At 43.7% G+C, this 22462-nt stretch overlaps 1 protein-coding gene and 1 pseudogene across 1 annotated transcript; one reads left to right on the top strand and one right to left on the bottom strand.

The window, feature by feature from the left end:
• The first annotated feature begins 1885 nt into the window (after positions 1-1885).
• Positions 1886-19918, top strand: LOC104654602 (3 beta-hydroxysteroid dehydrogenase/Delta 5-->4-isomerase type 1-like). Its single transcript, XM_030936463.1, has 5 exons — positions 1886-1913; positions 6153-6418; positions 12241-12471; positions 16297-16461; positions 18705-19918. Exons 3-5 carry the CDS (start codon positions 12327-12329, stop codon positions 19280-19282), a joined length of 888 nt encoding a protein of 295 aa, XP_030792323.1. The 5' UTR covers positions 1886-1913; positions 6153-6418; positions 12241-12326; the 3' UTR covers positions 19283-19918.
• LOC104654613 lies at positions 7740-8367 on the bottom strand (annotated as a pseudogene).
• Positions 19919-22462: the final 2544 nt, after the last annotated feature.

Raw genomic sequence — 22462 nt, 5'->3', positions numbered from 1 at the left:
CCATCTGTATATGATTCTATCTCAGTAGTATCCAGTGGGGTCTCTTATAGGTCTGTTCTGGGGGTGAGAAGTTGGTCAATCATCAGAACATAGTCATGAGGGGTTTATTGGAAGGGCCTGTCAAGGGAGTGGCTGCATTCGGATTATTACAGCGGGAAATAGTAATATTGGGAAATGATAAAAGCAAAATTTCATAAGAGGCTAACCAGTTGACAGATGTTGAGTATGATGAGAGTTGAGAAGGGTCTTAAGAGAATGTGGCACAAAAATGGTAATGGGGGAACCCATAATTATTTCTTCAACAGAGTTGTACAGAAGGGCCATGGCTGCCATTGCTCTCACACAGGAGGCAGCCCTTAAGCCACAGGGTCCAGCTGTTGGCTATAATAGCCTATAGGTCTCTGATGATCACCATGTTTCTGGGATCAGTATCCTGCATGCAGTACTTCCAGTTTCGTGTACGAAAAGGGAGAAAGGCAATATTTGGGGTATCCTAATGCTGGGGCATTAGTTAGAATTTCCTTTATTTGTTGTACAGCTGATTGTCCCTCTGAAGTCCACATGATGGGATCAGGTTGTTCATTTTTCAGGTATGCATACAGAGGTTGAACCATAAGGGAGAAACTTGGTATCCAGTTTCTACAACAGGTTGGCAGGCCCAAAAATCCTCTAAGTTGCTTCATAGTGATGGGCATTGGAAAAGCTAAAATTCCTCTCACTCTGTCAGGGTTAATACTCAGTCCTTTGACTGAGATAATATGCCCCAAATACTTAATGTGTGGTAAGCATAGCTGAAATTTGTCTTTGGACACTTTGTGTCCTTTGGTGGCTGTTTGAGTAAATACAGACTATCTTCCTGGGAGGAAGATAGTATGCCTGAACAAAGGAGAAGGTCCTCCATGTACTGGGTGAAGGTTGAGCCCTGGGGAAAAATTAAATCCTCTTAATCAGCTTTTAATATTTGGGAAAAGTAAGTGGGACTTTCTGTATACACTTGGGGCATTGTAGTCCACATATATTGCCATGTTTTCCAAGTAAAGGCAAACAAATGCTGGCTGTCTGGATCTGCAGGAATACTAAAAAAAAAAAAAAAAAAAAAAAAAAAAGGCACCGCAGAAATCCACAGCTGAGAAATACTGGCTGGTAGTGGCTACTGCTGATAGAAGGGTATGTGGTTTGGGGACTACTGAGTGCCTGGGTATTACAATATTGTTAATTGCCCTCAAGTCATGCACAAATCTTTATCCTCTCCCGCTTGGATGTTTTACAGGAAAACATCCAATGGCTGTTGCAGGGGCCTATGCAGGGAATAATGAGCCTTTTTTTTTTTTCAGATAATCTTGTATGATAGGGGCAATTCCGTCTATGGCTTCCTGTCATGGAGGATATTGTTTAAAGTTGGGTAGGGGTTTCTTTGGGTTTATCTCTACCTTTATTGAAGTGGTTGAGGGTATTTTTCCCATACCTGTATTTGACTGAGGCCATAAGTGGGAGGGGCATCTTGAGCAAGTACTCCACTTCTGGTGTTAGCAGGAAGACTGGGGAAGCTAAAAGGAGTTTTATTGCTTCCTGCTCTTTATTCCAATGTTTACTCTTCTCCCTTAATATTTCTTCCCCTGCCTCCATTTTATTTTCCCAGTCACAAGCTGACATTTTAACATTACTAATGCTAAATTGTGGTACATTGTCAGGACGTTTTTTAATTTGGTATTTTTGCTCACCCGGCTCCAATTCTAAAAAGAGTTCACCTTTTGATAACAACAACAAAAAAAAGGGATATGAGCATTATGGATGTTGAGGAGATCATGACCCAGATGATTGACAGGGGCCCGAGGGCATATAAGAAACATATGGGACGTATTGAGCGTGTCATGCTTAGAGCCTGTGGCGGGGGAGCTGAAGCCGACGAAACGGTAAGGTGTAGGTCTGAACTTAAAACATGGGATTGTTTTATTAGACACACCCACCATGCTAATCTTTTATTACTTTAAGGAATGGAGTTTCTAAATAAGGTGGGATTTATCAAAGGAATAGTCATGCCTGTGTCAAAACAGTTTTAAGCTCATGGTTAATCTCTCCCAGTTTGTTTGTCAGGGTAGAGTATTTAAAGAGGTGAAACCCCTGTATTTCCTCAGAGCATCCCTAGTCTTCCTAAGTTGCATTCTCTGGCCTTTTTCTTTCTCTTCAGCCTAAAGCAATCCCTCTTAAGGCATCCCAGTCTTTTACAGTAGCAACAAACTTGGAGGAAAGAGTTCTCAGACTGAGCGAGCTTAAAGTCTTTCTGGGACTGAGAGGTTTGAGAAGTTAATTGCTTTAGCTGTAAATGCATAACTCAGGCAATCTTCTTTTTCCTTCTTTATCATAATGTGAGATAACTGTTCAGATAAGTTAACTAGTTCATTAGTTCTGGCTGTGGCCTAATTTGTCAAGTGGTGTTTTACAAGGGTGGCTAAATCATCATCCAGTCTGTTTAAGAAATTTTCATTTAGTAATATATCAGTTTTGGTGTTTTCAAACAATCAGCTGACATCCTGCAATATTGTCTTAAAGTTTTATCAGAACATATGAAATAATCTAAAACTGATTCATTTGGGTTCTGGCAGCACTGTTGGATTTTATTCCAATCCACAACCCTTTGGAACACTGAAGGACTAATATTTAACAGAGTGGTCACTTGTTCCCATGCGTCTTTACACTCATCTTCTGGATTTGTGGAGCCTGATTATTGTGGCTTTATTGGGCTTTCAGGGGTCAAATCTGCTATAGGGTCTGACCATTGTGCTTTTTCCAGCCATTCCTTAGCTTTAGCTTCTGAGACCAACATGCGGACTAGCTGATAATGGTCTGAATGACCTTCGTCATAGGTTCTGATAATAAACTCAACTTCTCGGGCAAACCCAGTTGGATCTTTATGGGGTCAGGAAATTCTTTATGCCTCGTAATTCAGCCTTTGACTAGGGTTGGCAGACAATTGCTGGGGTTCCCCTACCTGTTACTGGTTGTTCCCAAAATGAGTAAATCATGAGAGAAGTCCCTGCGGGGTCCCACTTTCCCACATCTTCCAGATGAGACTCTGCCATTGGGGATGTCAGGGAATCGTCAGCGGGTGGGGTCCACGGAGTCAGATTCCTGACTCTGTCTTCTGTTGAGCAAGCGTTAAACATGCTGGGGAAGGTGAGGACAGATCTGGCCTGGGAAGCTCAGAGAGGTCAGGGTAGAGTGGGAGTGTAGGTGGAGGTGGGGAAGGTGCCAAAGGGGAATTAGTGGATCCCGAGGATTTCTTTAAGAGAGATAAAATATTAGAGAGTTCTTTATTAGCATTCCCAAGTTGTTTGTTCACCTCCTGTGGGGAGATGAGGTGGTCTTCCCCGCTTTTGTTACTTTCTAGATACCCCTAAAAATAGTTCTCCCATTCTGGTTGTTTGCTATTTGTGTCTGCGTTTCCATAGTGGTTCACAGGTACACTGATTTGGGCATCTCAAAAGATTCCCATTTAGGCCATTGTAACTTAGAATCTGCTTTAGTTACAGTGGTCTACTAGGTTAAATATTTGCGTGATGATTTGCCATAAGTATTTTGCATATACCTAGCTAGAGTTCCTAAAGGGGGAACTTTATGTTTCGCAGCTGCTGGGATCTTAGAGGCCTCGTTCACCATAATTTAGAGTTCATCTTTAAATTTGACCAAGCTGGGACATGTGTCGGGCACAAAATGTGCTCCATGCAGACCTAACTTTTCAGAGCCATTAACCCCTGACCCAGTTTGGTCCACCTGTGTCATGGCTACCTGGCACAATGTGTCAGGGGCTCAAGGTGCAGGAGGGATCACTTCCTTCTACGCACCTGCCGGCTGAGATTAGACCCTAAGCATGTTCTTCTGAGGGGGAAACCTACTTAGAGCCACTGCACATCTTAGGGAGCATTTTTCTCAAGACACCCTCACATGATTCTCAGTCACCTGAGAATGCCTCGAAAGGCTGAGGGGAGCAAGGTGCTCTATTTCTTCATAGTGGAAGATTCCACACTCATGAGCCAGAGGGTTCAGAGTTGGTCAAATCCGACAGGAGAAAGGACTGAAATACAAACACACACACACAAACAGAAACAAACAACAAAACAGTTAAGCAAAACTAACAATGATCACACTGAGCGCTCTAAATGTGAGCAGGAAATTAACACCAGCTGGTTGTTAATGTTAATTTTAGTCATTTAAAAGAATTGATAAGACACAATCCCAAACCAGTTTCATACCTGGTGATGGGGTCCAAGCTGGAGACCACGCTCCACTGATGCAGAAGCAGATGAGCTCACCTTCCTTGATGGAAGCGAGTAGAAAAACTACCACAAAAAAGGGGAGTTGTTTTAACAGCAAATAAACCTCAGACCCCCTAACTGAAAAATGTTGGAAGGGATCCCAGCAGGAAAGAGTTCCCTGACTTCGGCAAATCATCCTGTCAGTTTGGGATATAAAGTGCCCAAGCAGGTACCAAGCACCAAGAGGCAAATTGCCACAGGTCAGGTCACTTTCACTCAGGATCCCTCCATGGTTACCAGATGTCAATTGAGGAAAATGATGAGACAAGTCTCAATCATTTTAGCAGGTTCATTTGTCAAAGTTAAGGACAGACCCAGGAGACAGGTCTATGCCGTTCTCTGTAGACGATTTTGAGTGCTCCAAATTCAAAGGGGGAAAGAGTGGGATATTGAGAAGCACACAGTTTTTATGTAAGGGGAGGGTAGGGAAAAATAGCCATTCATGCCCTTGTCTGGCTCAGTGAATCTGCATTTTTTATATAAGATGACATAAAAGAGGCAGAGGGAAAATGCAGGGAATCTGCATTGTGCATAAGGTAAGACGGAAAACACTGGGTAGGGGAACAACCAGATATGCATTTGTGTCTGGCAGCCCGGGTGACTGCCCCCTTAAAGATAAGTTACCAATTTGCATTGCGATGATGAAGTTTTAACAGCTAACTAGAAATTTTCTTGTGGGCAAAATATGGGGCAGGGAAGGGGAGCGGGGATGTGGCTTTTCATCTTGTACCCATCTTATTTAGGCACCAAAAGGGAGAGGCATGTTTGCATGACCCAGTTCCCAGCTTGACTATTCCCTTTGGCTAAATGAGTGTGGGGTCCCAAAATTTAATTTTCTTTCACAAATCTATGAGGTGAGGGTGACTATTCTCATTTTATCAGTGAGGAAACTTGTTCACAGTCACACTGATTAGTGACTAAGCCTTCTACCAGGGAGTCGGCCTTGAAAGTCCTTATCTTTCCACTGAATCACACAGCCTGAACTGGTCTTGTCAGTGGTACAGCAGAGCACTGGAGCAGGGAGTGCTGATTCTTGGGAGAGCCCCAGCTCACTTGGTTTACCTCTTTTTGCCCAGTCCCATGCAGGGGACTCTCTAGAATCCAGAAGATTCCCTGAGGGGCATCTGGAAGGGCTTGCATGCCTTACCAGATGGGCCTGAGCAGGGGAGAGAAGCAAAAATGCATCCAGCCTCCACCAATTTCAGTGCTAATTTCCTTGAAGGTCTCTACAACACACCTGGCTATACGTGTGTTGGCCATTTGGGTCATTTGTAACCCTACATTTTACCCTTTAAAATTACACAATGAAGCCACACCATGGGTTCCTGGGCAAGTAAAGGGAACAAGCGTGAACTTCCCCGAAAATGTACCTTCTATTCAGCCCAAGAAGTGGAAGTCTATTATCCCACATCCCCAGATTTAACTGCCTCTCTCTCATTTCTCCTTGTCTTCTTTAAATCACATCCTTTCTTCCTTTATTCTTCCATTTCTTTAGCCTCTTTCCTTACCTCTATCTCCCCTTTAATCACTGGCCCTCTCATTCTTCTCAATTTCCATGAGAAGAGGAGACCAATCAAGACAAATGTGGGGACTTCAATGATGATGTAGTCATTAACCAACCAAAGAAGCAATAGTTTAAACACACACACACACACACACACACACACACACACACACACACACAGTCAGGGGCATCAGGGACAGAAGTGAACTGAAGCAGGCGAGGAAGTTGCTGTGGGTCCAGAGTGTGGGGATGGAAAGCTGTCTCCCTGTGTACCTGGGTGTGACAGCAATGAAGAGAGTCACATCCAACATCAAAACCGCTTCTTTCTTTCACAGAAAATTTACAGATCGTTAATCAGCTGAATTTGATGACTGCAAAGGAGATAGTTTCAGTGTTCGTTCCGAAGGGAAAAAGGAAAAACATTCTGGCCCAGATGAACAAGTTTCCACCACCTTGAAAACCCCAAAGAACAGAAGATCAGCACCAGCATCAGGACGGAGTGACCCCAGGCAGTGGGGTAAGGTGAAAAATGGAAGGAACACTCATTTTTCCCTGGCCACTGCACAAAATGCAAGAGCAGCATCTGTCCAGCTCTTGTAAGGTATTCACATCATCCGTATATTAATGACAAACAGCATGAGAAGGATAGGAGGGTGGTGGAATCTGGGGCAAGAGCCCTTCCCCCTTGTATTTCAGCCTAGTGAAACCCCACACCTATAAAACCACCAGAGCAATTTTCACAGGGAAGGGAAGGGAAGGGAAAGGACATATCTCCAACAGGCAGCAAGGGGTGTTCAAAGAAAGAGACGAGGGAATCGGATGGGCCAGCAGTCTCAACTGAACAAGCAAAAAGGCCTTGGAGTGTTGTAGCCAACAAAATGTGCCGTCCCTTCTTATACCTGAGGGTGCCAGGTGGGCAGAGCTCCTGCACCAAGCTCCGCTGCACCTCATGCGATGCACCACACGGGGATGTCAAAGGCTCAGAGGGAAGAACAAGGAAACCTGACCTGGTGGGGACTTTTGGGTCCTTTTCTCCACCTAGGTGGCTCTGCAGGGTACCTGGCAAGGGAATGAATGAACCCTCAGGCAAGTACTCAGCCACCGGCCTAAGGGCGAGGTGTATATGAGTACAGAGAAGGGAGCTAAGCTGAAGTCACTGGGAAAAGCCACAGGAACCCATGGGGCTTGAATGAAGACTTGGATTCCTGGGTCCAGGCAGGGAGCACAGCCTGGGCAGTGGTGTAGAGGAGGATGAGGGGCATGAGGAGCTCCCTGCCCCCATCTTCTAGGAAGCGTGTACAGAGGGCAGATGACGGAGCTCAGGTGCAAGAGTCAGTCACAGACCCAGTAGGCAGGGTCCAAGGACTGGGGTGGGGCGTGGAGCCCGCGACAGGCCTAGTGAGAACTGGCAGGAAAGTGGCCAGAGGCCAACTCTTACGTGAAATCTCTTGATTTCTAAATGTTAATGACTAACTGTAAATTGGATAAAACAGTGTGAAGACCTGTTGCAGGAGGGGGATGCATGGGGTGGTGTTCAAACTGTGTGTGTAGTATTTTACACCTTAAAAAGTGGGTGGACAGGTGTCAGCAGCAAATCTGTTCATTCTTAGTGATATGTCCCAAATACACATTATTATGCCATATTCTCATATTTTCTGTGTATCATAGGCTATAATTTTTTTAATAAATTAAACTTTGTGGGGGGAAAAGCATGCAAACTAACAAAACAAGTCTGCAGGCTGGACCCAGGCCTAATACTTCCTTCCGATTTTCCATTTCTGCTCCCAGTTTAGTGGTCCAGCTGGGGAGATAAAATATGAGACATGTTAGGTGCTGTGCACAGTAAATGTGCAGAGTGCCATAAGAAAGGAAAGTGCTTCCAGAGGATTTATTCCCATAGGGGATTCATAGGGTCCTTGCATTTAGGCAAGGATGACCTCACCCACAGCCTTGGCAGCACCAGTAGAGGCAGGGATGATGTTCTGGAGAGACCCGTGACCGTCGTGCCACAGCTTCCCAGAGGTGCCATCCAAAGTCTTCTGAGTGGCAGTGATGGTGTATACTGTGGTCACGAGTCCTTCCACGATACCAAAATTGTCATGGATGACCTTGGACAGGGGTGCTCAGCAGTTGGTCGGACAGGAGTCATTGATGATGATCTTGAACCTGTTGTCATATTTCTCATGGTTCACATCCATCAGAAACCTGGGGACATTAGCACTGGGGCAGAGATGATGGCCCTTTTGACTCCCCTCTGGAAGTGAGCCCCAACTTCTCCATGGTAGTGAAGACACTGATGGACTCCACAAGGTACTCAGTGACAGTATTGCCATATTTGATTTTGGTAGGATCTAGCTTTCCATTGATGACAAGCTTCCCATTCTCAGCCTTGATGGTGCCATGGAATTTGCCATGGGTGGAATCATACTGGAACATGTAGGCCATGTAGTTGAGCTAAATTAAGGGGTCATTGATGGCGACAATATCCACTTTACCAGAGTTAAAAGTAGCCCTGGTGACCAGACACCCAATACAGCCAAATCCGTTTATTCAGGCCCTCAGCTTCACCAGGTTGTCTCAGGGATGTGGTTGGAGCAAAACAGGACAATGTGGCTGCCTGTGGAACAGGAAGAGAGAACTAGCTACAGCATATTATTTAACACATGGTTATCATATCAAGAAAGTCTTCAAAAACTCTGATGCCAATAGGGTATGGCTCAGATGGGCATCACTTTACACAGCATGCTGAAATTCCCTGAGCATGTAGACAATTCAGTTGTCTCAGTATCACTTGTTTAAAAGACTATCCTTTTCCTTCATTGAATTTACTTTTGTCAAAATCACGTGACCATAAGAATATACGCCATTAACTCACACATAAGCAAAAATTCCCTCAAAATGGATTATAGGTCTAAATGTAAGGGCTAAATTATGCACATCTTAGAAGAAAACACAGATTAACATATTCATGATCTTGAATTAGGCAAAACCCCAACTTTTCCTGGTAAAAGGGAAAAAGTTTAAAAATGAGACATGACCAAAGCTAAAAATGTTTGCATTTTGAAAGACATCAATAAGAAAATGAAAAGATAAGCTACAGACTAAGAAAACAATTTCAAATCACGTATTTGATAAAGACTTGTATCCAGAATATAAAATACACTTACAATTAAACAGCAAACAGATGAATAACCCAGTTTTAAAATGGGGAAGATATTTGAATAGCACTTCATCGAAAAGATATAAGAATGGCCAATAAAGTACATGAAAAGATGGTCGGCATCATCAGTGAGCAGGGCAATGCAAATCAGAACTGCAATGTGACACCGCTTCTTACCCACTAGAATGCTACAATAAAAAAGAAAGACAGTAACAATTAGAGGAAGTGAAAAAACAATGATGTGAAAAATTGAAATACTCATGCATTGTTGATGGGACAGGCAGCCACACCAGAAAACAATTTGGCAGTTTCTTAAAACATTAAAGATACATTTACCATATGATTTAGCGGTGTCACTCCTACCTGTCTACCATAAAGAAATAAAAATGTACATCAACATGACATGTGAATGTGAATATTTATATCAGTTTTATTCATAATAGTCCAAAAAGTAGAAGCACATTGAATATCTATCAACTGATAAGTGAATAAACTAATGGGAGCCATCCATACAATTAAATGGGATTTGGCATCTAAAAGGAACGAAATATTGATACGTGCTACAACATAGATGAACCATAAAAGTATATTAAGCTAAGTGAAGGAAGATGGATACAAAGGACCACATATTATATGATTCCATTTATATGGTGTCCAGAAAATCAAATCTGTGGAGTCAGAAAACCAGTTATGGGCTTCCTAGAGCTGGGGGGTTTGGAATAAGGGGTGGCAACTGATGAGCATGAGGGATTCCTTAGGAATGATAGAAATGTTCCAAAACAGGACTGTGATGATGGTCACACAACTCTAAAATGTTACTAAAAATAATTGAACTGTGCCTTAAAACAGGTGAATGTTATGATATATCAATTATGCCTCAGTAAAGTTTTTAAAAATAAAGGAAAGTTGATAGTTTGGCTCACATCAGTCTTGCCCTTTGTTTTATTTCTCATGTTCCTAAAGAAAGTGAGATATTTATTGGTTTAAAGAAAGCTTATATTTATTGGTTCCACTCAGAGACTCCAAGAGAGACACTGGTTGACATCTATCAGCCTCCAGAACTCTCAACAGCTGAGGGAATGAGCGATACTGTCCTGAAGGAGATGAGGGCTACCTAAGGTGTACTCCAGCATCTGCTACAGCAGGCAAAGGCATGTGATGCACCTGGTTGGCCTCAGATAGTGCTCCACAAGTCTCAGCAAGACCCAGGGCCTGTAGCTAGTTCTGCTAGCTTCAGAGAACAAGCTGCTACATCTTGCAGAACAGGATCAACCTTTCTAGGCAAGTGGGTTTGAAGCAGTGGTAGTCAGGTTCCAAGTATTAGATGAACGTCTACAATGTGGGAGGAGGGCAAGACCCAGGGTGGAGTTTCAAACCAAATCATTTGTAGAGTATTACTTCCAACAACTTCAGAAAGCATTATTTTCCAGGGCTTATGGTGGCATTTTCACCAACATAGACCGTATGCTGGACCATAAAACAAGTCTCAATATATATCCAAGGACCAAAATCATGCACAGTATATGCTCTGGCCACAATAGGATTTAATTAGAAATCCATAACAATGAGATATCTAGAAGACTCCCAATCGTAGAAAGCAAGCAACATATGTTGAATAACACTTTGGTCATAGGCGAACTCACAAGAAAAAGTTCATTAACTGAGTGATGATGACCCAGTGCCTCAAAATGTCAGACGCAGCTGACACAGTGCTTAGAGAGAGATTGGCAACTTTAAATGCCTGTAGTGAAAATGACCAAAGGAGTAAAGTCAATTATCTATGCTTTCATCATAACAACCCTGAAAAAGAAGAGCAAAATAAACCCAAACTTAATAACTGTAAGCCAATTACGAAAATAATGAAAATCATGAAATATAAAAATGAACAAACAATAGAGAAAATCAGTAGTTAATTTTTCTGTACACCATGCACAAAACTAAATTTTAAAATGATTTTATATTTAAACATATATCCAGAACCATGGAGATCTTAGAAGAATAAATTATGAAAATATAGGAAATTGAAATAGAAAATGGGAATTCTGTGGGAATAAAAATCAGAAAGTAGTTGCCTCTGAGATTGATTGGGCGGAGGGCAGGGAAATAATAGGGAACAGTTGGAAAACACCTTTATGGAGGGAAGGAAATGGTCTATATCTTCGTTGAGTGGTACTTACATGGGCTTATATAACTGTCAAAGTTCATTGGCACTGAACACTTAAGATCTGGGCATTTTAATGCATATAAATTACACCTTGATTTTTTAAAACAGAGGAAAGTGTTTTGGGGAGCTTATGGTAGTGATACTGGGCAGTTGTCAGGCATAGACTACAGAAGCATTCACAGCATATTCATTTCAGGAATTTGCTGAGAATGGTTTTGCAGCCAAAAATACGGGATAAGTTCAAACATCTATGGTAAGAGTCATTGGGTCATACAACCAGAAATCCCCACTCTTGTGGTACAGGCCATATAATTAAGCGGTTATCACTAGATAGCTTACCTTCAGTGATGTTCTTTGTCTAGGAATCCAAAGCTCTCCAGGGGAAAATTGCAATTGAGGTTTTGGATATATTGGGTAGGAGAGAAAGTCACCTCATATAAAACTTAGTGATTGGAGCTGTCAACATTGCAAACTTCTAAACCTTGCAAGACAGGAGCAACATCTCAAATGATAGTCTGACAGAGGAGATAATGGGCAAATGTGGATTTCCTCTCAAATGTATTTACTGCGCAAGGTCAGAGTTCACATTGCACTTGAAGAGTTCTCCCAGTCTACTTTAACTTCACAGGTTGCAGATCCCAGAGAGCTGGTATCAACTGACCAGTGTCCTGTTAAGTCTAAACCCAAGACTCTTTATCACATTGCAGCCTTGAATTTCTCTTTTTCTCTTTCTGTTCCTGGGAGATTAAACTTCTCTTTCTGTTCCTGGGAGATAAAACTTAAAGGTCACTGTTCTTCTGAGTAAAGGGATCCTGAAGGAGCAGAGAGCAATGAGTTTGTGGCAGGAGTTCATGGTGATAATGACTGAGCCAGAAGCCACACTGCACAAAGCTCTAGGCTTGCCTCAAAGGATGAAGCGACCAGCACCCTGACTACTCTGTTCAGCTATTAATAATCTAACTGATGGTTAGAGCTTTTTCATTTTCTTGCAGCTACTTCTGGCAATGGTGGGATATGGAATTTTTGCAAAAAAAAAAAAATTGGGTGGAAGTAAAAAGGCATCTGTGTGAGTGTATAAATATCTGATCTCCCTTTTTAGCCCTCTCTAGGGTCACCATACAGTAAGATCTTCTCTCCAGCATCTTCTGTTTCCTGGCGAGTGTTTCCTGCTACCTTGGATTGGCCATGATGGGCTGGAGCTGCCTTGTGACAGGAGCAGGAGGGTTTCTGGGTCAGAGGATCATCTGCTTGTTGGTGGAGGAGACAGAGCTGAAGGAGATCAGGGCCTTGGACAAGGCCTTCAGACCAAGACTGAGGGAGGAATTTTCTAGTAAGTAAACTTGAGTCATAGTTGTGTGGCTCCAGCTTAAACCCTGCATGGGTGTGGGGAGGTGGACCTTGTCTAGCAAGTTACGGAAAGTTGTAGCAAAATCTAGGCCAATCCCACATCCAAAGTCATTAAAAAGGAAACATTAAAGAGTATAAAATGTCATAGTGTGAAATATACTGAATGGGGTGTCCAGAGACTGGATTCTGGCCCTGACCCAGAACTTGAGAGGCAGCCACCTCAGCCTCCAGGCCTCTTTTCTTCTATTAAGAAAATCCCACATCTGTTCTCTTTCTTGTCTATAACTCTTTTATGTCTGAAGCTTTTTGTCTTGGCGATTGTTTTGCAACATTCACAAAGGACACCATCACCCTAAAGACCTCACCAGTGGGTCCTGCCTCTCTAGACTGCGCTGGACTTTGTTTTGTTTGGAAGCCTCCTTAGGATTTTTAGTGAAGGGAAAATAAAAGGGAGCGAAGGTAAAGATGAGTGTGTAAGTGTTTGTGTGGTGTGTGTGTGTGTGTCAGAAAGAGAGAGAAAAAAATGAGGAGGAGAGAGAATGAGAAAGTCAGTGAATGAATGAGAAAGAGAGAGAATAGGAGAGAGAGAGAGGGCATCAGTGAGAGGAAGAGAGTGTGCTCAAGTGCACAGTACAAAGCAGAGTCAGAGTAAGAGGCAGTATGAGGTTGGACATGCCTCATTTAGATTTCTTATAAATGGCTTTTTTTAAAAAAAAAAAACAAAAAACATTTATGTCTGTTGCTCAATACCCCAAAGAAATTGATGGCAGAATTTGCTGTAGCAACTCCTTGTGCAAAAAAACCCCATGAGGAAGGTAGAAAATGGGTCACATCTAACTGGACAATGAACCCATCAAGGTCTAGAAACATAAAGTTACTCACCAATGCCATCTGCCAATGTATAGCAGCGCTCAGGCCAGAGCTTCCTTCCAGAGGCTCCATCAAGTGATGCTTGGCAAAGTGGGTCTTCAGTCTCTCTCTTTGCCTCTCTGTGTGCCCCAAACCAATTCCCTGTCCACCTCCCCAACCCAGGGGATTGGGGGGACTGTGTGTCTACATGGGTGCTCTGGCTGCCCAGAGGGTCCTCCCCTGCCCACAGAAAAGCTCCCACTTGACAGCACTCAGAGACCACACCCAACAATCTACTCTTCTTTCACTCTCCCAGAGAAGAGTGGCCTCTTCAAAAGTCCCATTTCCTCCACCTTCTGTTTTAATGGTGTCTTTGATAAACAAATATTAACATATGACCAATATTAAATGTTTGTAATCTTTATATCTCACCAATATTTGCGCTGTAACACCTGATACCGGAAAAAAAATAATGCACAGCCTAAGGGAACCGTTCACCTATGGTGAAAATTCAGAAGGTATAATGAATGGGTAGGGGCCTGCATGAAGATAAAAACAGAGAATCTATTCAGCGTTCTTTCTGTGTCAGGCACTGTGCTAAACATTTTGCATGTGTCGACTCATTTGCTCCTCATAACAACCCTACGAGATCGGTTTTTTATCATCCTCCTTTCTTATAGACGAGGAGACAGTCAGAGAGAGGTTAATTAACTTGTTCGAGGTTCCACAGCTAGAATATGGTAAAGCTGGATTTGAACACACACAGTCTAGTGTAGCATCTGTGTGCTTAAGCAGTAGTTAGTCTAGCAGCTTCTAGAAGGAAGAAGCTATAGCTCCATCAACAAAGTCCCCTTTCCTGGTGCCTCTTGATCCCTGCAAACTCGTTTGCAAACAGTGCTTTTCTCCTCACTTTGGACTTCTTCCACTTTGAAATAACAATTTCTTTGAGCCAGTCTGTCTGAAGTCGGCAGCAAAGGAGAAGCAGAGGAAGGCAGCAGAGAAGGGAGAAGAGGGGGAAATACAAACAGAGAAAATTCCACTCTTAGGCTGTTACCACCTTTTCCCCAGCAGCCTCTTCCCTGACTCCTCCCACTACAGGCCCTTCTTGGAGGTGCCTGACTATGGGAAGGGGCTGGGAGTAGACAAAACATGGCACAGGCATTAGGAGAGTAAATAGTCCCGCCTGTACCCCAGGAAGGAATTCCTCCAGCCTTGAGTTTTTCACTTGAATTTCACTCTTACAATTATTTGGCCTTTGTTGCCAATTTCAGTTAAACTGGCTTATTCCTACTCTTTCTCAGAAGAGTTGATTCTAAACAGCTAGTCCTGCACCTGGGGTACAGAGTACAAGGCTTGAGGTGAGGTGGGACTGACCTTAGATCTGTCCTTTAACTTATCTGAGCCTCAGTTTCCTCACCAATAAAGTGGGACTCAAAATACCTACCTTACAAGATAGCTGTAAAAGGAAAGAAGCAAGCTGTGGGCTGTATGCAGATTATAAAACACAAATGAGTGTAGAGTATTTATCTGAGCTCCATGTAGCATGGTGTTCATTTTGGGGCTAATTCTGGGTGACAACTTTACTGGCAGCGTCACTTCCTGTGGATTTCAGAGAAACCTGAAGATATGGATGTTATATCCACTGCCCTTGGCTAGACACTAGACATCTGGGATGTTAGTTCATCGGTGGCTAACTCATTTTCAGCGTTGCTATCTGCTTTTGATGATATCTGGTAAGAGTTTTTCCATGAAATTCATAATTTACGCCCATCCTCAATTTCCTAGTAATGGCTCCACTCTCCTCCCAGTTGCCCAAGCAGGAAACCACAGGGGTGATTTTATCTTCTTTTCCTCTCAGCCCAGATCCAATAAGTACCAGGACCTTCAAGGTAAGGTCTGACATTCATACCTGGTGTATCTCTCCCCTCCTCTGCTTCTACTGCTGGACTCTGGTTCCAGTCCTCATCTAAACATTGGCACAGACATTCTGATTAATCTCTTGATCACCTGGCTTTCTCATGTCACCTGTATCTGTCCATTTTATATCCTCAAGTCAAGGTTAACTTCCTATACCACAACTCTGCCTCTGTTTCTCTCTCTCTCTCTCTCTCTTTCTTTCTTTCTTTCTTTTTTCTTTTTCTTTTCTTTTTTTTTTTTTTTTTTTTTTTTTTTTGAGAAAGGGTCTTGCTCCACCCCCCAGGCTGGAGTGCAGAGGTGCAATCTCAGCTCACTGCTACCTTCACCTCTTGGGCTGCATCCATCCTTCATCCATCTTTCTGCCTCAGCCTCCTGAGTAGCAAAGACTATAGACAGATGCCACCACACAGGGCTAATTTTTGTACTTTTAGTAGAGATGGGGTTTCCCCAGGTGGTCCAGGCTGGTCTCGACCCTCCAGGCTCAAGCTATCCACCCACCTTGGCCTCCCAAAGTTCCAAAAATTGCTTATTTATATTTGCAATGCAAAAAGAAATAGGCATGAGCCACCACACCTGGCCTGTTTCTCTTTTTATTCCAAATATCAATAAGCATTTTTCTTTGACATGATGCTGGAGACCCAAAATCATGATTCCATACGTGATTCCTCATTACCTACAAAATTAAATTAACTTTTTACCTTTTATACCCAACTCTCCACAATCACCCTAGGCTCCTTAAGAAATTTGGTGAGTCTCCCATAACTCTAGCAATGCTTATATTCCAGGCACACCTGACAGCTCACTGCTCAGATTACTTTTCTGAAATGAGATATGGTAGAAACAGATGTTTGCTTTCCTAGTAAACTGCGACACATGCTGATTTCTGTGCCTTTGTTTGCTTGTTCTTTCCGTGGAATGTACACCCTCCACTCTAACACCCTGCTCTAACCGTCCTTGAACACCTACGTAACATCACCTTTATCAGAAAACTTCCCAACCAGATCCAGAAATCATTCCTATGACCTGACCTGTGTTCACACAGAGCTCCAGAACAAGACCAAGCTGACAGTGCTGGAAGGAGACATTCTGGATGAGCCATTTCTGAAGAGAGCCTGCCAGGACGTCTCGGTCGTCATCCACACCGCCTGTATCATTGATGTCTTCGGTGTCATTCACAGAGAGTCCATCATGAATGTCAATGTGAACGGTACGGTGGCCTGGGGAGGAGATGGACTAAGGTGGGGAAATGAAGATCAGAAAGAAGGGCAGGAAGGAAAGAGAAGTCTCTCCACTGAACACCTGCTGTGCTCTGGGCCAAGTGCCTTTGCTGATCACTACCAACTGGGGGAACTCAAGGCTGCTATTTTCAGTTTCATAGATGAGAAAACTAGGACTGAGCAAAGACAAGCAACTTGTCCAAAGTCCCACAGGTGAGTAAGTAAGTAGGAGAGTTCGACTTTAAACTCACTCCTGTGTGTGACTCCAAAGGCTGTGGAAGCTCTTTCTAATGTGGTCCCAGTCAAAAGTCAGTTAATCTCCGACTTCAAACTCTTGAAATCCAGTTACCCCTTGGCTCCCCAGACCAGAATCAGGCCTTCCGGGTGTCACCATAGTCATCATTTTGAACCTTGTGTGCAGGCTGATAGGAACATTCAGAGCCCTCCTGCCCACCTCAAAGAAGAAGTCCTCACTCTCGAGAGAACTAGTGAAGCTGGTTCACAGAGGTCTGTCAGGACAGAATTATCCAGCACATGCCTTCCCACAATATTTTTTTTAACAATGAGAGTTTTCCAGTGTATCAGAATGCAATCTGTTCAGCTCACCACAGGGTCTGCTATTACATAGCTGTTTCCAGCCAGGTGCCCAAAGTGCACCCTCATTCAATCCTCATCCCTTAAATGCTTGGTGGTCTTTCTGAATTGTCACTTTCCAACCTACTTTAAATTCAGACACATTTCCTTAAGGAATCTTCTAATGCACTCTCACTCTCTGATCTCCAGAGCCTCTTCAGCACTACAGCACCCCAACCCCCGGCCTGGCCCTCCACATTCAGTCTACTCAAACTCCTTTTCTTTCTTTTCTTTTTTTTTTTTTTGACAGAGTTTCACTCTTGTCACCCAGGCTGGAGTGCAGTGGCGTGATCTCGGCTCACTGCAACCTCCGCCTCCCAGGTTCAAGTGATTCTCCTGCCTCAGCTTCCCAATGTAGCTGAGATTACAGGTGCCCACCACCCCACCAAGCTAATTTTTTTTTTTTTTTTTTGTATTTTTAGTAGAGATGGGGTTTCACCATGTTGGCCAGGCTGGTCTTGAATTCCTGATCTCAGGTGATCCACCCACCTCTGCCTCCCAAAGTGCTGGGATTACAGGCATGAGCCACCGCACCCAGCCTCAAACTCCTTTTCTAAAGCAACTAATTGCTTTTGAGTCGCCAGTGTCATCTCAAAAAAAAAAAAAAAAAAAAAAAAAAAAAAACCCTTTCCAGTTGCTACTTACCCATACCTCTAAGTACCTCTACAGTGAAAGAAGGATGCTAAGAGTAACCAGTTTTTTTATTTTAATTCCTGCTCTCCTCAGCTCCGTACAACAGGGAATATGAAATGACAGGGGAAGTGTTAGAGACATCTGTTTCCTAAAACCATTATCACTCCCAAGCTTAGAAAATACTTCACAATGTTGATCAATTCCCCCTTCAAGGCAAACTAACTCCAAATTTTCTCCCTCATTGGATTAATTTTTGAAAACCTGAGACTGTCTCTCCAGAAATTCAAATTGCGCAGAGACTTTAAATTGGGAGTCTCTTTCCCAGGGAACACACAATCAGGAAAAAAGTGTGGGTCTCCAGCATGTTCCCACAACCCACTGTTTGCTCCATGTCCAGAGATGGTCCTTGTGACAAAGTTTTATTAGTACTCAACAAAATGAGAAAAATATTAACAATTTCATGTATATTGAAGAGTGTATATTGCCTGCATACTATGTATTTGTGTGTGTATCATGTAAATTCTTCCACTACCCTTTTGTGCCTAAGAACTGGAACTATCCATACACTCAGAGTATTTTTAGATTTTAAATGATCTGTCTTTAATGGTATTGATGAAAAATCATAATTATTCAATGTCTACGTGGCAAAACAAAAAGTGACAACCCGAGGTCATTTTCCAAAATTTAGGTACACACACACACAAACACACACACACACACATACATGAAACCCAAAAGTCTAAAAATTCTTGCTCTCCAGAACCCACATGTCAGTTTCTTTTCATCTTTGTGTTTTTCCTGTGGTTGTAGCGTGGCCCCGTGTTAGTCAGAGCCACAGAAGAATGTATCCCGAGTCTGTTACAACCACTGCACTTGGGAGTGAGGAGTGGGGCACATGGATCTGTGTATGTGGTTGGCCCCCCTTAGGGATATTTCCTGACACTGACAGCATGCTCTTTGCGGGCAGGTACTCAGCTCCTGTTGGAGGCCTGTGTCCAAGATAGTGTGCCAGTCTTCATCTACCCCAGTGCCCTAGAGGTAGCTGGGCCCAACTCCTACAAGGAAATCATCGAGAATGCCCATGAACGAGACTGTCTGGAAAACACATGGTCTGCTCCATATCCACACAGCAAAAAGCTCGCTGAGAAGGCTGTGCTGGCAGCTAATGGAAGGACTCTGAAAAATGGTGATACCTTTTACACTTGTGCCTTAAGACCCATGTATATCTATGGAGAAGGAAGCCCATTTCTTACTGCCAATATAAATGAGGCCCTGAACAACAATGGGATCCTGTCAAGTGTTGGCAAATTCTCCGCAGTCAACCCAGTCTATATTGGCAACGTGGCCTGGGCTCACATTCTGGCCTTGAGGGCCCTGCGGGACCCCAAGAAGGCCCTAAGTGTCCCAGGGCAGTTCTACTACATCTCAGATGACACATCTCACCAAAGATATGATAACCTTAATTACATCCTGAGCAAAGAGTTCGGCCTCCGCCTTGATTCCAGATGGAATCAAGGTACTGGATTGGTTTCCTGCTGGAAATAGTGAGCTTCCTGCTCAGACCAATTTGCACCTATTGACCGCCCTTCAATCGTCACACAGTGAAATTGTCAAATAGCGTGTTCACCTTCTCTTACAAGAAGGCTCAGCGAGATCTGGCATATGAGCCGCTCTACATCTGGGAGGAAGCCAAGCAGAAAACCGTGGAGTGGGTTGGTTCCCTTGTGGACCGGCACAAGGAGACCCTGAAGTCCAAGACTCAGTGATTTAAGGATGACAGAGATGTGCCTGTGGGTATTGTTAGGAGATGTCATCAAGCTCCACCCTCCTGGCTTCATACAGAAGGTGACAAGGGCAAAAGTCCAGGTCCTGCTGCCTCCCTTTCACACAATGCCCAACTTATTGTCTTCCTCATGTCATTAAAACCTGCCCATTCCCTGGCCCAACCAGAAGCTTTCTGTCCTAATCGTATAGCAGAGGACAGACAATGTGATTTGCTTTTTCCAAATCTCAGTGGCTGATTCTGAACAATTGTGTTCTCTTTTATCTTGAGGGTCTCTTTTAACTACCAGAACTCCATTTCTCCTCCTAAATGAGAAAGGATTTCTTTTCTTTTAAATCTCCTGTTTCTTCACACAGTTCAATGAAACAAGCAATAAATGTTTTAATGCTTAACCTGGAGGGAGATATGGTTTCTGTTAATACATACTTTCCTCCTTTCCCTTTCATTTCCAGGTATCACCATCTCCAACTTAGAAGAGTAGCATGAAACCGGGATTGGGGGGTGGGGAGAGTAGTGGGAGGGTCAGGAAGGGTGGTTGAAGGCTGAATAAGCTCTACCTTATTTCAGACATGTACAACATGAGCTACATATGACATATATTACCTGATTTAATACTCATCAGAAACCCGAGGCGCAGTGACTATTTCCATTTTATTGGTGAAGAAATTTGTTCATAGTCAACTGATTAGTGGCTAGGTCTGCTATCGGGAAATTGGCCAAGAAAGTCCCTATGTTTCCACCAAATCAAACAGCCTGAACTGGCCTTGTCAGTGGTATGGCAGAGCATTGGAGCATGGGGTGCCAATCCTTGGGAGAGCCCTAGCTTACTTGGGTTACCTCCTTCTTGCACAATCCCACGCAGGGGATTCTCTAGAACTCAGGAAATTCCCTGAGGGGCATCTGGAAGGGCTTGCATGCCTTACAAATGGCCTTGAGCAGGTGAGAGCAAGCAAAAATGCATCCAGCCTCCACCAGCTTTAGTGCCAATTTCCTTGAAGGTCTCTAGGACACACCTGGCTATAAGTGTGTTGGCCATTCTGGTCATTAATAACCTTGCATTTCACCCTTTCAAATCACACAATGAAGCCACACCATGGGTTCCTGGGCAAGTAAAGGGAACAAGTGTGAACTTCTTCAAAATATACCTCCTCTTCAGCTCAAAAAGTAGAATTGTACTATCCCACATCCCCAGATTTAACTGCCTCTTCCTCTTTCTTTATCCTTCTCTCCTTTGAATCACATCCTTTCTTCCTTTATTCTTCCATATCCTTAGCCACTTTCCTTCCCTCCATCTCCCTGTTAGTCACTGGCCTCTTATTCTTCTCAACGTGCCTAAGAAGTGGAGACAAATCAGGACAAGTTTGGGGACCTCAATGATGACATAGTCAATAACCAACCAAAGAAGCAACAGTAAAAAACAAACAAACAAACAAACAAAATGCAGTCTCAGGGACATCAGGGACAGTAGAACTGAAGCAGGTGAGGAGGTTGCTGTGGGGTCAGAGTGTGTGGAGGGGAAGCTGTCTCCCTCTGCACTTGGGTGTGACAGCAATGATGACAGTCACACCCAAGATCAAGATGGCTTCTTTCCTACACAGGAAATTTACACATCATTAATCAGTTGAATTTGATTATCACAAAGGATATAGTATCAGTGTTCGTTCTGACGGGAAAAGAGAAAAACATTCTGGCCCAGATGAACAGGTTTCCACCACTTTCAAAACCCCAAGGAACCGATGATCAGCACTAGCATCAGGGCGGAGTGGCCCCAGGCAATGGGGTAAGGTGAAAAATGCAGCACTCCTCCTTCCCCGTCCTCTGCACAAAATGCCAACAGCTCTTGAAAGGCATGCACACCATCCATATATTAATGCAAAATTGTACGGGAGGGAAAGGAGGGTGGTGGAATCTGGGACAAGAGCCCTTCCTCCTTGTTTTTCAGCCTAGTGAAACCCCACACCTATGAACCACCGGGGCAATTTTCACAGGGAAGGAAAAGGAAAGGACATATCTCCATCGGGAGCAAGGAGTGATCGAAGAGAGACAAGGGAATCGGATGGCTAGCATTCTCAACTGAACAAGCATAGAGGCCTTGTTGTGTTGTAGCCAACAATATATGCCATCCCTTCTTACAGCTACAGGTGCCAGGTAGGCAGAGATCCTGCACCAAGCCCCACCGCACCTCATGTGATGCATCACACGGGAGCAGCAAAATCTCAGAGGGAAGAACAAGGAAACCAGACCCAGCGGGCACTTTTGGGTCCGTTTTCTTCACCTGGATGGCTCTGCAAGGTACCTAGCAAAGGAATAAATGAAAGCACAGGCAAGTGCTCAGCCACCGGCTTAAGAGCTAGGTGTATATGAGTACAGAGAATGGATCTGAGCTGAAGTCACTGGGAAAAGCCGCAGGAGCCTGTGGGGCTTGAATGAGGCCTTGGATTCTTGGGTCCAGGAAGGGGGCACAGCCAGGGTAGTGGTTTGGAGGAGGACGAGGGGCATGAAGAGCCCCCTCAACTGCTGGGAAGCATGTACAGAGGGCAGATGAGGAGCTCAGGTGCAAGATTCAGCCACCGACCAGACAGGCAGGCTCTGAGGGCCTGGGTGGGGTGTGGAACCCACAGTGGTCTGCTGAGAACTGGCAGGAAAGTGGTGGGAGGCCAATTCTTATGTGAAATCTTTTGATTTCTAAATATTAGTTACTAACTCTAAATTTGAAAAAGCAGTGTGAAGACCAGCTTTAAGAGGGATGTGTGGGCTAGTGTTCAAACTGTACATGTAATATATTGTATCTCAAAAAGAGGGTGGCGAGGTGTCAGCAGCAAATCTGTTCATTCTTGGTGATGTCCCAAATATACGTTATTATATCATACTTTCAAATTTTCTGTATGTTTAACACAGGTTATTTTTTAATAAATTAAATTCTGTGGGGGAATAATATGCAA

This window comes from Rhinopithecus roxellana, chromosome 8, assembly GCF_007565055.1.
Source record: "Rhinopithecus roxellana isolate Shanxi Qingling chromosome 8, ASM756505v1, whole genome shotgun sequence".
NCBI lineage: Eukaryota > Metazoa > Chordata > Mammalia > Primates > Cercopithecidae > Rhinopithecus > Rhinopithecus roxellana.
The sequence above is the reverse complement of the archived record's forward strand: the minus strand, read 5'-3'. Positions and strand labels throughout refer to the sequence as shown.

Coding starts and splice junctions, on each gene's coding strand:
- LOC104654602 (XM_030936463.1), top strand. CDS start 12,327: ATGATGGGCTGGAGCTGCCTTGTGACAGGAGCAGGAGGGTTTCTGGGT. Junction 12,472..16,296: donor ACTGAGGGAGGAATTTTCTA/GTAAGTAAACTT, acceptor GTGTTCACACAG/AGCTCCAGAACAAGACCAAG. Junction 16,462..18,704: donor CATGAATGTCAATGTGAACG/GTACGGTGGCCT, acceptor CTTTGCGGGCAG/GTACTCAGCTCCTGTTGGAG.